Source organism: Ambystoma mexicanum, chromosome 11 (assembly GCF_040938575.1).
Source record: "Ambystoma mexicanum isolate Mex_15411 chromosome 11, UKY_AmexF1_1, whole genome shotgun sequence".
NCBI classification, from domain to species: domain Eukaryota; kingdom Metazoa; phylum Chordata; class Amphibia; order Caudata; family Ambystomatidae; genus Ambystoma; species Ambystoma mexicanum.
This window is the reverse complement of record NC_090934.1, coordinates 189,663,104-189,680,484: the sequence shown is the minus strand read 5'-3', so window position 1 is coordinate 189,680,484 and position 17,381 is coordinate 189,663,104. Positions and strand designations below refer to the sequence as shown.

The window sequence follows — 17,381 nt, the reverse complement described above, 5'->3', positions numbered from 1 at the left end:
AGGTTGAGTACTTCAGGCTAAGTGAGTGTCTGGAAGAATGTGATTCGATAGATCAGGTTTCAGTCTACATACCTCTCTCCTGGGCATGACTTCCAGCGGACCTGCCACATCTCCCCATACTCCTCTCTTTAGGGCACCTCTTTCACAATCCTCCCCTTTTCGAACACACAGACTTTCCAATTCCAACACTGCCCTCTCCTGGCCCCTGCTTGGTTGCAAGGAAAGCCCCCACCAAGTGGCCTTGTCACAACCCCCAGGAAAGTTTTTTTAGTGCTATTTTTCTAAATGTTATCACTGGTGTTCTTAATAGGAGAAGTTGTGGAACATTGGAAGGTATGTTACCCACCAATCGTTTTTAATTTTGTTTTTTTCAACTTAATTTCTTTTCTAGGTCAATGGTGGCATGGTGACCTTCACAAATGCCCTCTACATTCCACCTAACTTGACACTTCCTACTATAATAAGCAGTGCTCTGAACATACCCTTCAGCTGTACCTACAACATGACAATGCAGACGAGCCTGCTCACCGCCCTGCATCCTTTGTTCGGGTAGGTATGTGGATATATGTATGAACGAGGGGTAGGGGAGACTTAAAGTGCTTGATACATGTCATGGTCCAAACCATTCAAACAATGTATTGAATACATTTCAGTCAGTGGATCCCCCACAGAACTAATCTATAAATGCATTTCGAACATGCCTTAAAATTCTCTGCTCTCTTTGTGCTTTGAACAATTTCTGATTTTTCTACTGGTTTCCTTTTCCTATGTACTCCATTTCATCCAACAATGCATTTACTCTGTGTTCTGTAATTTTGCATTTATTAACTACTGTATGTTCATGGAAATGGGGCGGAACAAAGTATTTGGTAAAGGATACCAATTTCACCCCTCCTCAAAACAAAGACAACACTAATTGTGGAAGAATTCACTTGCATAGCCCGCATCTCACTTATTGATCTCTCAGCAAATATTGGAGCACGTTGTTCAACATATGAAGTTTTTTTAAGTAAGAGTATAGTTATAGTGATGTGTGCCTGGCATGCACCTCTCCCTGAAGCATCCGAGCTCAGCTGGGCAATGCTGCAGGGCCTCCCAAAGCGAGGCAGGGTAACTGCTGGTACCATCAGCAAGCCTTGTCCCGAATGTTTCTTAGTGTCTGGTTGAGTATTTTGACATTATTTCTTTCTTTATTTGCGAATTGTGTTCATGGCTTTTGCAGACTAGTTGCTTCATGGTCCCTGTAGTAAATGGGAACAGGTCCGGGGGAGTTCATTCAGGGTGCCTAACAAACAGGGGTGCGTAGGGAGGATGTGGTTTTAGTTGAAATATTCGTACTACTATTACCAATTAGGGTTGTACCTGAGCTGCACAGCACGGTAGGGTAATGCACCAATAAACACAGTATACTTTAAGGCCATTATTCACAGAGCGTTTTCCAATGGAGTTTTGCATTATAAAATGCTTCTGTGAATTAGGCCCTACATGTGGAAAGCAATCCAGTTTAGGGGTGTGGCCTTTGCTGCCACTGAATGGGTACAGACTGTGGGAGCTGAAGTCCAGCTAGACACATAAATCTGCTCAGGTAAACGTTCGAAAGCGGACTGTGCTGGAACCCTGAGAATAGTGTAAGATATCACATTTGTTTTATTTTTTGTGTGAAGTGCTTAAGGCAGGCATGTCCAGGAAAAATTCACAAAAGACTTCACGTGTTACCATCAATGTGAAGTAATTGAATATATCATAGATTTAGTTACCCTACCTGAGCACAGAACAATAATTACAATGTATGAGAAAATACTGGCAGGCACAGTAGAGCCACGGTACGTAAACAACTCGCAAATGTAGTGTGTCCCATCATCTCAAACTACAACGACTGGCAAATCTATTATCTATCGTTAATCAGGTGGGAGAAGCGCCCTGCATTTCGCCAAATTCCAGCAAAACTTCCGACTCCTCATCTCTTCTCCCGTTCCAGATTATCAGCAGTAGCTCAGCCTCAGACCTGGGAGAACGGCCTAATGTTTAGGTGCAGACTACAGGCGGGAGACCCAACAGACATAGGGTTTATTTATTTATTTGTATTTATTGGGTATTTATAATGCAACTAAAGACAATCTGTTTCGAGGTCCAACAAGACAAGAGGGAAGGGAAAATGGAGGAAAAAACAAGAAAAAAAGATCCTACTATGCCTTGTAACATTCGGATCGTGCAAGTGCAGTAAAGAGGAGTGCAGGGTAGATGGGTCGGGGGAGGGAGTGCCAGTCAGGGAAGAAGGGCCAGTGAGAAAAACAAATGCCAGCAAAGGCCAAGTGGACAGAGCCAGAGCGTGCAGGGGAAGGAAGGTCCACAAGCTAAGTGAGAGGTAAGGGGCTGGAAGGGCTAAAGGGTGCAAGCCCAGCCAGGCTAGTGCAGGGGTATTGGCCCACAAGGGCAAGTGCAAGTTGAAGGAGAGGGTCAGGGGAGACCAAGTGCAGGAGTAGACTGGAATAGGGGGTCTAGTGTCCTGTAAAGCTCTGAAGGAACCAAGTAGTTAGTCAAGAGGCAGACAGGGACATATATTCCATGCTAGTGTTTTTTTAAATCTTCTTTGCGTAGGTATTGCAGGTGTGGGTCTTTCCAAATTTAAACTGCGGCTGATGGGGGTGCTGTTGTTTTCTGTGGGCATGGTTCTGTTAACATTCATGTTGTTAGCTTCCCTTGAAGCTACGCCCCACCCCACCCACATTGTCAATGGCCTGCTGGCTTTCATGTGCCGGGCTCTGGTTCCCCACTGTTATAGGTGGTTCTCCAGAAGGAGGGGGTTGTGCTGCTGGTGTCCCTGCTCCCCATTTCCAGGCTCTCAAGTGCCCTAGTATATATCCCCCTGCTGTCACTTCATTATTTGTTTCTATGTTTTCCCCCCAGTGTAGTCATTATCTTTTCTAGTCTGACAAAATTCGCTACTGCTAACGCTTCTTGCTGCGCATTGTATTCCAAAGCAAACATGTTTTAAACATTTCTGTCATGCGCGTTTCTTTTTTCCCTTTAGTCTTTGTCTGGTTTCCCTCTATGTCCTTCTCAGTGTCTTACTCACCTGTCTTGGCTTTCTTCTTTGCTGGCTCTGCCGCTGTGCTTGGATTCTCTGCTTCAGCGTCTTCATCGTCTGATGAATCATCCTCTAGTCTTTTGCGCACCCAGGCCCAGCCATGTACTTTTTCTGCAGCTGCTGCTGCCCATTCCTTTAGCCCTTTTCCTCTCTTCTCTGCACTTGTCAGGCTTTTCTCTGTCATGTTTGCTGTTTCTTCTTCCAGTGCCTATCCTCCTCTTGATGCAGAAGGCTGTCCCTGCTGTGCAGTGTGTTATATTTTCGTGAAATTATCCCTCCTCTTTGGAGCCTGGATTGCCAGTGCAGTGAAAGGAAACTCGCCCTTGGTCTGAAAGCTGTTCCTTCCCAGTGCTGTGTGTGGTGCTTTCGCAGCTTAGTCAATTTCTGCTGAGTTTGTAAAGTTGAGCTTTCTATAAGCCGTGCGTGGCAGTTAGCAACGTAGTTATTTTCTTTTTCGCCGGCTTCAGTGTTCCTGGTTGGCCAGCAACCTTGGCCGGGCCTTCCTTTCCCCTCTGTGTCTGCGCACTTGTTCCGGTGGCACGCCCCTTTAGAACTTCCACGAGACTCTCCGGCTGCTCCTGTGTGTTGCGTATCACGTACGCACTGTGAGCATGCGTGAGCCTCGTTCGGGCTCGCGCATGCCCGTTGTTAATAGAGGAGGTCCCGGCCAGCAGTTGCACCCGGGACTCCGTACCAGCAACACGCGTCCCGTGTGTCTCTCTGCCTGCATGCGTGCGAGCGTGTGTGTGCATGTGGGGTCCTGGGGGTCACACGCCACCTCTAGCACTATGCAGCTTTTCCGCTCTGTGACGTGTGTTTGGAAGGCTCTGCCGCCGCGTTGCGGGCCTCTTGATTCTTGGCCCCTCTGGATATACTACCGCCTCTCTTTATTTCCAGGTAAGGTGCCCGTGTCCAACTGCTCTGTCTCTCTTTGTGTTGTGCCGACCAGGGCATGCAGCTATATGGTGCTCCTGCTACCGTGTGCTGTTGGATCCTGGGGCAGAGGCACAGGCTTTGTGTAAAGCAACATTTGTCCGTATTGATCCTATAAAACCGCGGCACTGTACTCAGATTGGAAAAAAGGGGCTGTCAGCTGCCAATTGGTGATTCTCTGTTATGATGTAAGTGTAAGTTAAAACAAGTTCATAAAAATGTATTACCAGATCCTAGTTAAGCATTGAGCTGCACTATGAGCTCATTAAGTTCTAAGAATGTTATTCTAAGAATGTTGATGGGTTACAGTTCAGACTGCAGGGAGAGAGCCATGTTGGCACTCGGCTCTCATAGGCCGCTGTCGCTGTAATGAAATAAATTACTGTTTCTTCATCACTGCTGCCTGGAGCCCTTATTTCCTCATTGGCGACGAGGATGGCTCTCAGCAGTGTCTCCCTACTCCTTTGAAGTCTCGTCATAGCGTGGCCTGCATTATTCCACACTCCCGTGCGACAGCGGACGCTGCAGGAAGGTCAGGAGGAGCGGAACAACAGGTCAGCAGGCGCGTCCCCTGGGGGGGTGTAATCTTGCCTTCCCCATTACTGTATTGACTCTGTCTCAAAGCAACAGTGTTTACTTTCAAGGATCCCCGGCTCGAGCGCTAGTCACTGAGCAAGGAAGTGGGCGTGGCCTCCCTAGCATTGACATTATCGTTGCTGAGCAACCTGCCCATGCAGTTCTGGCAAGTTTCAGGAGCCAGCCATTATGACATGTATCCATTCTGTGGATGAGCAGCCATCACGTTCCAATTCAGACTGATGTAAGGAGGATTGTGACATCATACACAAGGGATTGTACTCATACAAGACTGATCCCTTTGTCTGCATAGCACAGCACTGTCACTGCTCAGTCTGTGCATCCACTGGGCATTCTTGAACTGATCCAGAGTCTATTGGTTGCATTTAGCAAGCCCACTCTTTACCACCTTTTTTTTTACCGCTTAAGACATGGCAGCTTCAATACCTCCGCCAATGTCATTTTTGAATGAACCTGGACGCCCCCAAGTTAGGTGGGACAGGTGGAAAGACATGTTTGAAAACTACCTGGTGGCAATGGGAGGAGAGAGATTCAGCTCAACTCGCAAAAAGGCATTATTACTTCACAATCTTGGTGTGGAAGGCCGTGCAGTGTTTGATGGGTTAGGCAGTGCACAAGCTGGTGAAGTGGAGGACACAGATGAATATGCCCTTGCGATTAAACAACTCAAGGATCATTTTGAGCCTAAAAAAAATGTTACATTCGAGAGGCACAAGTTCTTTCAGCGTACGCAGGAGTCCTCAGAATCCGTGGAATCGTACATAGCCTCATTAAGAACATTAAGCCACTCCTGTGAATTCGAACATCTATCTGACTTGTTAATTAGAGATCAGTTAGTGAAGTGCACAAATAACATTAGGATACAGGAGAAATTGTTGGCAAAAGACATGAAGTTGGATGAAGCAGTGGACCTAGCCAGAAGCATAGAACAAACCTCACAATATGTCAAAGAACTGAAGTCTGACAAACAGAGTACCCAAGCTGTGTGCGCAGTTGATCACAGGAAGAGACTTAATGTCAATACAAGCAGGAAAGGAACATGGGGTGCGAAGTGTACCAGATGTGGCAGTGTCAAGCATGGTACGAATTACCCTTCATGCCCAGCAAGGAATGCTGAATGTTTCAAGTGTAGGACCAGAGGACATTTCGCTAATGTATGCAAGAGGTCATCAATAAATCTCTTAGAAACCAGAGACAACCAAGAAGAAGGTGCTCACTCAGCTTACAACATACAGGAGGTATACTCCTCGCAAGACAACCCCAGACATGTCTTCGAGATTTCGACCATTGGAGGAGGAGACAGCAAAGGTCCAACAGATGTTTTTGTAAGTGATGGTCAAGAAATACTCATGAAAGTTGACACATGTTCCCCATGGACCATCATTTCTAAAGAGACATTTAAAGATGTTCTAAAAAAGGATGAATCAATGCTGGATCCACCAAGAATTCGGCCCTGCGGCTATGCGGAATCCCCTATTGAGATGCTGGGACAGTTTACTGCAAGCGTGCAATACAGAGGTGGAGAATGCATAGCTGACATTTTGGTTGCAAGAAAGGGAGCCTCCCTTTTAGGTTGGGAGGAACAAAGGAAGTTGAGAGTCAGGGTGCAAGCTAGTGCCACTGAGCCTGTCACCATTGCCGAGATTGATGATATGTGGTCAAGAGAGTTCCCAGAGGTCTTCACCGAAGGTCTGGGCAGACTCAAGAACTTCGAACATCATATTAGACTAAAGAAAGAATCTCAGCCTATTGTTCATAAAGTGAGACATGTGCCGTTAAACATGAGAGCGCAACTACACAGTGAACTCGATAACTTAGTAGATAAGGGTGTCATTGAACCTGTTGAGGCCACAGAGTGGTTGTCCCCCATTGTCTTAGTGGCCAAAAATAATGGTAAATTAAGACTCTGTGTAGATTTGCGCAGTCTTAATCACAATATTCTGGTGGAGAGAAATCCCCTACCCAACATTTCCGAGACACTCTCCACTCTTGGCGAACCCAAATTGTTCTCTGTCATTGATCTCTCTGCTGCCTATCACCAAGTTCCCCTTTCCCGAGAATCACAACATCTCACTGCCTTTATCACACCTGAAGGCACTTATAAATACAATCGCATGCCATTTGGGTTGGCCTCGGCCGCATCTGTGTTCCAAAAGGTGATGGAGGAAGTGTTAAAAGGGTTGGAAAATGTTAAGGTGTTTCAAGATGACATTCTGATTTTTGCAAGTAATGAGCATGAGCATGACAGAGTACTTAGGGCAGTACTATGCAGACTGAAAGAGGCTGGGTTAACGGTCCAAAGAAGCAAATGTAAAATAAGTGTTGAGGAAGTGGAGTATCTGGGACACAAAGTTTCGAAAGAAGGTATTTCTCCCAAAAAGTCACTCATAGAAAGTATTAGTAATACTCCTCAGCCCCAAGACAAGGACCAACTACGTTCTTTCATGGGACTAACGGAATATTACCATAAATTTGTGAATGGCTTTGCATCCATCTCATCTCCATTGAGGGAGTTACTAAAAAAGAACGTGAAGTACACATGGTCCAAAGAGTGTCAGGAAGCATTCTTGCAAATCAAAGATTGTATAGTCAAGGCCCCATCCTTAAGTGGATTCATGTTTGGCAGGAAAAGGTTGCTTTCAGTTGATGCTAGTACCCTTGGCTTAGGAGCAGTTTTGACTCAGTTTGACTCAGGTAAAACTAAATACACAATTGCATTTGCATCCAGGCCACTTAGAGGAGCAGAAAAAAATTACTCGGTCATTGAAAGAGAGGCACTAGCAGTATTTTGGGCAGTCACGCACTTCAAGTTCTTTCTATGGGGTCGACCTTTTATTGTCAGATCAGATCACAAGCCTTTGGTTCAATTGATGAACGGTTCTGAGTGGGCCAAAGGGTCTCCAAGAGTTTCGAGGTGGATGGTAGAACTCTTGCGTTATAATTTCAAGGTGTGTTACATTCCCGGGAGGGAGAATGTGGTACCAGATTGTTTATCCAGATTACCTGTGTGTGATGGTGAATTGGAGGGAGCACCTGAATTTGAAGATGTGAGCATTGCAGAAATTGAGCATGATGCCATTGATAAAGAGATGTGGATAAGAGCTGGTGAGGAGGATTTAATATTGAAGCAAATTATGATTTGGACCAGAGAAGGATGGCCTCACAAGAATATTGTGGGAAAAGAGTTTGACAGATATTTTGGTGTGAAGGACGAGTTAAGTATGTCTGAGGACGGATGTAAACTTAGAAAAGGAAATAGGATAATACCCCCCAGTGGAGTCAGATCTCATTTAGTAAATATAGCACATCAAGGTCACCTGGGCATGGGAGGAACAAAGAGATATTTGCGGCAATATTTTTGGTGGCCCGGGATTGACAGAGATGCAGAGAAGTGTGTTAGGGGTTGTAGAGAGTGTGGTAAGAGTGACAAGACCAAGATGGTTAGAGAAATACCAATAAATCCTGTCAAAGTACTGAGTGAACCATGGCAAAAAGTTGCAGTTGATTTGATGGGACCATTACAAAACCTTGACAATGGGTATAAATACATTGTTGTGTTAGTAGACTACCATTCCAAATGGATTGAATGGAAGGCTTTGCGTGAGGCAACCACTGTAGAGATGGTGTTATTCTTCGAGGAAGTGTTTTACAGGGAGGGTTTCCCGACAGAATTAATCACCTTATAACGGAGTACAATTCTGTTCTGAAAGGATGTTAACTTTCTTGAAGAAATTTTGCATCAGACACACTAGAACTGCTTTATATCATCCAAGGGCCAACGGCCTCGTTGAGAGAGCCAAAAGGTTCATAAAGGGTGGTTTGCAATTGGCCATGGCTTCTAATCTAAGATGGTTTGGTGTAGTAAGAGAAATGATATGGAACTACTGTACCACACCACACTCAGTTACAAATGTATCTCCGTTCATGTCATTGAAAGGGAGACAACCTGGAACAAAACTATGTCCAGGGTGGATGGACTTAGCCAAGAGTTCCAACATTGATCGCGAGAGAATTATGACTCTCATCAAAGAAGCACAGGATGTGTACAAAGAATGATTTGATGAGGACAAGAGTGTCAAAAGTAATACCTGGAAAGTGGGAGATTGTATTCTCATAAAGAACCCTAGATTCACTCCCAAATGTGTAGAAAGCAAATACATTGGTCCAAAGAAAATATCTGCAGTAAGAAACAATGTAGTAATTGTAGAAGGGGGGGAGTGTTGATCAATGTCCAGAATTGTGAAATGTCCAGAATGCATGAAGGACAATGCACATGATAAACATGACAATGGTGAACATGACAATGGTGAATTTTCTAATAACAATATCAGAGACTCTAGTGTCATAGATAAGTGTTCCAAGGATGACAACAATTCAAGGTCTGCAGCAGAGACACATTCAAATAGAGTCAAGAACAAACCCAGCTGGTTTAAGGATTATTATGTGGAGTAAACAGCTGTATGCACATAAGGGATGAGATGTGTTATGTTGTAAGTGTAAGTTAAAACAAGTTCATAAAAATGTATTACCAGATCCTAATTAAGCATTGAGCTGCACTATGAGCTCATTAAGTTCTAAGAATGTTATTCTAAGAATGTTGATGGGTTACAGTTCAGACTGCAGGGAGAGAGCCATGTTGGCACTCGGCTCTCATAGGCCGCTGTCGCTGTAATTAAATAAATTACTGTTTCTTCATCACTGCTGCCTGGAGCCCTTATTTCCTCATTCTCCTTCTCTGATCAACATAAAATGCTCAATTCCACCTTACAGAGCAGGGCAATGCTCGGGTCCTGGAAAAGGCTGCCGGCTGCAAACTGTGATTCCGTGGCCAACGAGCAAGGCAAAATGCTCGATGCTGAATTAAAAAAGCAGGACAATGCTTAGGGTGAAAAAACAGGAGTCGCCTGCGTTCGCTCCTTTGCACTCTGTCAGGAGAACTGTGCAAACTCGAAAATCCTTGGTGGCAGAGTCTCCTCTTTTTCGCTTTCTGTGGCCTTAGGTCATTCGTTTGGTGGCAGCCTTGTAGCCCTGCTGGCCGGCTGGTGCCGAAAAATTCTACATATGTGTGTGTACGCTAGTCTCCCCTAGAGTCCCCCACTTCCTTTCCTATCTTGTTCTTGGCTGCTCACACCTGAGCCCTTTTGGCAACCTAGTGCGATATCCTACCCTGCCCTTTTGCATCACCAACTGGTTTTCAATTTTAGCATGGCTCCAGGGGAAGGGGGGGGGGAGAGGGAAGCTTGGGGTCAGGGGTGACAGGTGCTTTTTGGGTTATGCACATGTGTGCGTTTGCAATTATTGTACAGCTTCTAAAAGCTGTATATGCCTAAAAATGACCCTGCATCCCCCGCTTATGCCCCTGCGCCCTTTAGCTCCATATGGTGCACTATTACGCAGCGCTGGCCCTAACACGATGAATGCTTTAAAACAGACCTATATACAAGGTAGTTCCAGGACCCTTTAGCATTCGAGGATTTTTTGTTTTAAATGTGCAAATAAGCAAAACATCGTAATAGCTTTATTAAATCCGGAAAGTTGATTCTTACGAGGGGCAGTTGCTAGATACTAGCAAATCTCAGTAGGTAAATGAAAAGAGTGGGGGTTATATGTGGGGGTTGGATGGGTGTGAGCTGTCGTCTACTAGTTAGAATATTTACTTGAAAATGCAACCAAATGACAGTTCTAAAATGAGCAGCTCTTTGACGTCAAGCTGAGCATGTAGCAAATGGATTCATAAAAGGCAGCTCTTGCGCCTACAGAGTCAGTCTGCTCTTACTATTATTTGTACATTTCTTTTTATGAAGCCTTTTACGTCGGTGAATATCTATATCAAACACTCCTTCTCGACGGTGCTGTGAGTTATCTCTCATAGGATACAATTTTAGACGCTGACCCAAATGACTCATGAATGTACCCAAATCCCAGTCATTTTCTTTCAGTCAAGCTTCCAGAGTGCAAGATTCAAGGGGTATCAATAGAGACATCGTTACAACGTTATTATCTGAACATATTATACGATTCCATCGTAAATTCACACTACTATTGGGGTCGGCCTGCTTGAAGGTGCAAATATTGCATAGTGTCTGTGACCATGTAAGTGGAAAATGGTCACTGATTCGCAAATTCAGTCACCACCATAGCGCTAGACCGTGCCCATAGTGATCGATCCAAAAAGACGTAGTCAATGACAGATGAATAAGTGCCATTAAAAAAGACGTGTGCCGATGTGTGTTCCAGGTTAACCATGTGCATACCATTGGAGTGAGACAGCTTCAATATTGCTCACATTCAAAACTGTAAGGAATCCGACTGGCCACTTCCTTGGCGGCCCTCTTACTAGATTGAGTGTGTTCAATAGATGCCCTTAGAATGTTCTTTTGGAGATGATCAGCCAAGTTTCGTTTAATGGGTGGCAATATTTCTTTCTCCATTGATTGCTCATTCAAGTATGGCACGATGTTTTATCTTTAGGGCAAACAGCTAATTGAAAGCCTAGATTAATAAGGTCAGAATGATGAGAACTCAAGAGGGCCACTACTGCAGATGATAAGAATTCAATTATAACCCATTTGGTAGGACTACCTGCCTTAGGTAATTCAACATATTTCATATGATTTGAGCAGATGTTATTCAAAGCCTCAACTTCTCCAAATAGCTCCAGAAGAATCTGTTGATTCGAGTGCAGTTGATGGGATAAAGCTCTTATAATTTAACCCATTGTCAAAGTGGCCGTGAACTCAGATGCTATTTTAGCTGTGTTTTCTTGCATCAAAGGCAGAGAAAAAGATATTTCTTGAGTGTTACTAGGGCCCATTGGTAAAATCATGAGCAAATGCCTGCTAGAGGCAGTAGCACGCTCTGCAGAATTTACTTGTGGATCACCCGGTACAGCAAGTACTATTGGCCGCACCCACTTATCCATCGGCCCCCGTAAGAGAACTTGTTTCGAGGTAGCTTATTCTGAGGGACTTTTATCTGTTTCCACCTTAGGAGCAATATGCTGAATGCTGGTGGGCCTGACTGTAGCCAGTGATGGTACAAAGCACACAGCACTGGTAAAAGGAGGGACGGTTTTAGTATGCTTTATCTCACGACTCCTCTGTTGCTCTTTTCTGCAAATATTGTGCTTATTAGCCACCCTCTCCTCACAAGCCTGGGCCTCCGCCGGTTCCTCCACATGCAATGACATAGTATTCTGGTTGTTCGGACCAAGTGATCGGTCCTGGGCAAGAAACACTGGTTCATGATCAGAAATGCTTTCTTCTTGGTGCATAATGTTCAATAAATCTGAGACCGACGGGTCACTGTCGATGGTCAGTGGGCAATTGGAATTTGCAAGCATGATGTCAACAATCGACCAAGCATATACTTAAAATCATTTTGTTCTGTAGCTATCTATCAGCATAAAGAAAACAAATCATCAATTGATGATGCATCTGCGTTTAAGGTTGAAATTGAACAGGTAACATCTCTGAAGAAGGCGCTAGGAGAACAAATTGGCATCAGGCGTCACTGAAAGTTGCGTGCCAATCACATTATTATACTTGGATTAGCCCGTTATTTGCCTCATCTTTCCTACTGGTTCTTGGAGTCCCACACAAAGCTTCAGCAAGGAATTCCTGTTATCGATGGTTCGGGACCCACAATGCTCTCAATCAGATCACCCCCTTCTCAGGCAGTGATACCCGATCAACTACCATTACATTTCTGCTACTACCTGGTGTATTGCCATCAATGATCGATTTATTATTAGTAATGTTCGTGCTTTCACCAATCTTACTGGCCGTAGAAGTCTTGATATTTAGCAATATAGTTTGTGCAGGTTCAGCTAGGTTGGCGAAGCATCATTCCTAGGTGTAGCAGTGCAGTTTATTAATGAGGATAGAGGCACTGAGCTAGGTAACCGTTTCTTTGCCTTAGTTGTCGCACTACACAGTCCATATTTGGACACTGCCTATTCCTTTATTTCAATAGAATTGGCGCAAATTCAAGGCAGGTGCAGAAAGTTTACAGTGTATGTAAAAATAATCCTTTTACTCACTGTGTGATCGCCGGCTGCCATAGAATTCAGGCAGGAGGGACTCAAAAATCCACGTGGGCCTAAAACCCACCAGCTCTTCAGCTAACCGGCTGGGATACACAAACACACAGTGCACACTGCGTGCTCTGTGCTTAAAAGGGTTTTTGTGGGAAAGCCTCCAGCACAGATAGTAAAACAGGTAAACAGACTCCAGCTCAGGCAGAAGTATTCAGAGAGGCGTAGAGAGCTCCAGGCAGCACTCCACAGTGGGACACACGACGCACACCCTGACTTCTTGTGGAGTTTGTGGAGCGTGGATAAATCGGGGGCTAAAAGGAATTCCCGCAGTCACCCCCGAAGGCTATCCACAGTGCCTTACACAGAAATAAAGCAAATAGCAACTAGCTTAAATAGAAAGTTGGATAGCGAGTTACTGACTTGAATGGGAAGTTTGATAATCAGGTGGAGGGGGGCGTAAAAGGTCCAAGGCCCGAAGGGTCCTAGTAAACGAAAACCTACGGGAATACGGATCAACGCATGCCTCACCCTGTACACAAACACTTCCCACACTTCAAACTGCAAATTTCGAGCTCTTAGGAACATGTTCGATCGGGTGCGCAGAGCAGGGGGGAGCAGAGCGAACTGGGAACCTTGTATACTAAGTGTATACACACAGCACCCAGCATCTAACTCCCACTCTGAGATGTTCTTTAAGTGCGTATTAGCCGAATTCTATGGAAGATCTATAGAGGATCACCAGAAGAGCTACGAGACTGCGAGGCTGTTAGCCACAGTGTGTCAGCCAACACAATGACACGCTGGCCGCTTACTGCTACTTGCGGTGTGATGTCAAACCATCCAGCTGAGCTCCAACTTGGTTGCCTTGACTCGATTCACAAAGTTCTCACGGCTCCCTCGGTAGTCTCAGCTCTCCTCTCCTCACTCAGTGCTCAATGCTCAATGTTCCTGGACACTCCTCCGAGCTAGAGGAAAGTACCACGCACGTAACAAAGCGTGTCACACCGCAACTGATCCAAGGCTGCTCTGACACTCAGAGCCACAGAATACTATAGCAAGAAGAGTCATTTTATGGCGAGTACAACTGTCAAACAGTCATTTCTCTTACTTACAAAAGCAACTGTGTAATACTCTAACGCGGATTGTTTACACACAACACTCTCCCGGAACACAGGCCAACCATCTACCTTCAAATGTCACATTCGAGAGGCATGGAGGAATCTATTACAGCTGGTATGCCTTTCCACAAACAGAAAGAGTTATCTGACGTTGAAGAGGTGTCCTGCCGGGACAGGGTGGATGCGATTTTTGTGGATATGGCGAAGGCGTACGATATGGTATTGAGAGATGGGTTGCTCTATGCACTACGGGAGAGAGGTGTTAAGGGGAAAATATATTCTTGGGTTAAGGATTTTCTGGGGAATAGGGTTTTTTGAGTGTGAGTTGGGGAAGTGTTGTCCAGGGAGTTTCGATGGAGAATGGGATGCCTCAGGGTAGTGTTGTCAGCCCTATCCTGTTAATGTGGCGGTGGATGGCCTTATAGAGAGGGTTCGGGAGAGTGGGTGTCAGGGTGGATTCTATGCAGATGATGGAGTGATTTGGGTGAGAGGGTAGGTGGATGGAGTGGTTTAAGGGAGGTTGCAGAAGACTTTGGATGTTATGGGAGCCTGGTGTCAGGTTGAACAGGGTTTTACGGTGTCCTCCTATAAAACAGCATTTATGTTGTTTAACAGGAGACATACCGGTGCCAGTCTGGACATTAAGTTGAGAGGGGATGTGTTTGCATGGGTGTCGGAATTTCCGTATCTTGGTGTACTTTTGGATGCGTGGCTGATTTGGAAGTTATTCGTGACGAGGACGGTGGCGAAAATAAAGGGTGGCTTAGTTTGTTGAGGGCAGTGTTGGGTCAGGCATGGGGTGTGGACAGAGGAGTAGGAGGATGTTATATGTAGGAGTGCTCGGGAGTGGGCTGGAGTTTGGGGTTCAAATGCAGGGTGGTTATAGTCAGATTCAGCTTGGTATGTTGGACGGTGTCCAGGCGAGGGTGTTGAGGATTGTGACAGGGATGATTAGGTTGTCGCCTACTGAGGCTATGCAAGTGTTGGCAGGGATGTTGCCATTGGACTTGAGAAGGGAGGAGCTGAGTGCTAAATATTGGTTGAAATGTAAATCCCTCAGTTTGTGACACCCCGTGAAGAAGTGCCTGGTGGTTAGTTGGCTGCATGCCTATAAAAGTGGGAGTTGGGAGAGGAAAGGGGGTACTTATGGGTTCCATGCTGACAGGCTGGTGAAACTATTGGAGGTGATATGATATGATATGGCATGGCATTTATAACACGCCTATACACAAGTGTTTCAAGGCGCAATGAGGCAAGAGAGGGGGAACCGAGGGAAGACAGACAACGATCATACTAAGCCAGGTGTCATTCAGATCGCGCCAGTGCATGGGAAGGGGGAAGGGTGAGAGTGTGGGGTGTAAGGGGGAGGGGACAGTGCAATACATGGGATAATAGAATAAATAAACAATTAGTAAAGGTACGGCCAGCAGGTGGCAAGTGCAAGGGTAAGTGCAGACATCAGGGGTCAAGTGCTGGCAGTGGGACAAAACAGTTCCCAAGTGCAGGGGTTGCCAGGAAGTCAGTGCAGGTGTGCAACTAGCGGGGTAGGGGACCTGGACCCGAGATCAGAGGGTGGCCAGGTAACCAGTGCAGTTTCAGTTTCAGCCAGGAAGTCAGCAGGGGAGAGGAGGAGAAAAAACAGAAGCAAAGAGAAAGCTTTTGAGGTGCTTCCAGAACTGGAGATGATTGTCCTCAAGTTTCAGGGAGGGAGGGAGGCAGTTCCAGAGGGAAGCCCCAGCCGAAGAAAGAGATCTACCACCAACTCGTTGCTTGGAGAAGCGACTGACCCTGAGGGAGTTGGCGGTGGATGAGCGAAGAGCTCGAGAAGGAAGATATTTAGGAAGAGAGCTGAAGGTATTGAGGCGCAAGGCGGCCTTGTGGACAATGCAGAGGGTTTTGAAATGAATCCTCACAGCCACTGGGAGCCAGTGCAGAGATTTCAGTCCTGGAGAGATATGATCCCTGGGCTTGAGGCCAAGGACAAGTCTCGCAGTCCTGTTCTGGATGAGTTGCAGAGGGCAGAGAGTAGAAGCAGGCAGATTTAGAAAGCGGCTGTTGCAATAGTCCAGCCTAGAGAGAACCAGAGCTCTGGAGACAGTGAGCTTCTGGGGGAAGGAGAGGAAAGGAAGAATACCTCTGAGGAGGGGCAGCTGGTAGTGTGACTTCTTAGAGACGTCAGAGATGTGAGGAAAGGAGGAGAGTGTGGAGTCAAAGATGCCCCCAAGGTTTTTAGCCTCACAGGTGAGAGCAGGAAGAGGGCCAAGAGAGGCCAGCCAGAGAGTGACAGGAAAGGAGGGTGCGAGTGTGCCGATGAGGAGAATCTCGGTCTTACTGGCATTAAGGCAGATATCATTGGTGGCACACCACTCCTGGATGGCGGACAGACAGTCAGAGATGAGAGAGGGAGAAGAGGTGGCTGAGGGTAGCCTAAAAATGAGCTGAGTGTCATCCGCATAGCACTGGAAGTTGCAGCAGAGCATGGGAATGTGTTGGGCAAGAAGTGCCAGGTATTGGTTGAACAGCCAGGGAGAGAGGTTAGACCCCTGGGGAACACCACAGGTAGAGATAGAGATAGAGGAGAGGAAGGACCCAAGTTGAACCTGGGAAGGTCGATCAGAGAGGAAAGAGGTCAGCCACGCCAGGGCCTGACCGGTGATCCTCAGGTTATCACGGAGATGGTTTAGCAGGATGGCATGGTTGACCATGTCAAAGCAGAAGAGAGATCAAGACCCATGGGGTGTTGGAATCAAGGTTGGAGAGCAGGTCTTCACGAATGTTCAGGAGAGCAGTTTCTGTGCTTCTGGCAGCTGGAGGAATTGTGTATTGTTGAAAATGTGGCTAGGGTGATGTTGCCTTTCTGGATGCTGCATGACCCAATAATCGGTTTGGATTTGGCGAAGGTGGTGGTCAGAAAGAGTGGTGACCGGGGGGAGATTACGAGACTGGTGTTGCAGTATGTCTGGGGGGAATTGGTGCCAAGTGTATACAGACGGTTCCAGGAATCCAGAGAGGGGCAGAGTTGGTATGGCCTGCTATTTTCGGGAGGAAGAGGAGTTTTTGATGGCTAGATTGTCTGATGTGTCATTTATATGGCTGGTTTGGTGGTGTTTGTGGACTCGATGAGTGCGTTGTTGACTATCAAGGATGGGAATGGTGATAGGAGGGATATAGTCATGCTCATAAGATAGCGGTTGGAGGAGTGTATTGTGCGGGGTATGGTGGTTGAGTTTGCTTGGGTTCCCAGTCATTGTGGGGTTTTGGGTAACAAATTGGTGGACAGGGCTGCGTATGAGGCCACGCTGAGGGGGGAGGTGGATGTAGAGGCCCCCTTGAGTGTGGCTGGGGTGCGGGTGGTGGTGCGAGGCAGCATTAAGGGAATGTGGCAAGAACGTTGGGATATGAGCTTGAAGGGGCAGCAGATCGTTGGGATATGAGCTTGAAAGGGCGGCAGTTGTATGAAGTGCACAGGAAGGTGCGGGTTCAGGTATTTGAGGGGGTGCAGAGTTGGCACAGAGAGAGGATACGATATTTAATCACTTCAGGGTGGGTCATGCAGGGTTGGCAGGATGTAAGTGTATGATGAGAAGAGTTGCCTCTGCCGAATGTG

At 46.2% G+C, this 17,381-nt stretch overlaps 1 protein-coding gene across 1 annotated transcript in view; it reads left to right on the top strand.

Moving 5' to 3' along the window:
• Positions 1-17,381, top strand: part of LOC138503210 (uromodulin-like) — a 381,643-nt gene that overhangs the window by 277,845 nt on the left and 86,417 nt on the right. The window contains exon 6 of the mRNA XM_069622795.1: positions 392-549. Coding sequence (XP_069478896.1) covers positions 392-549 — 158 coding nt within the window. The remainder of the gene's footprint in view (positions 1-391; positions 550-17,381) is intronic.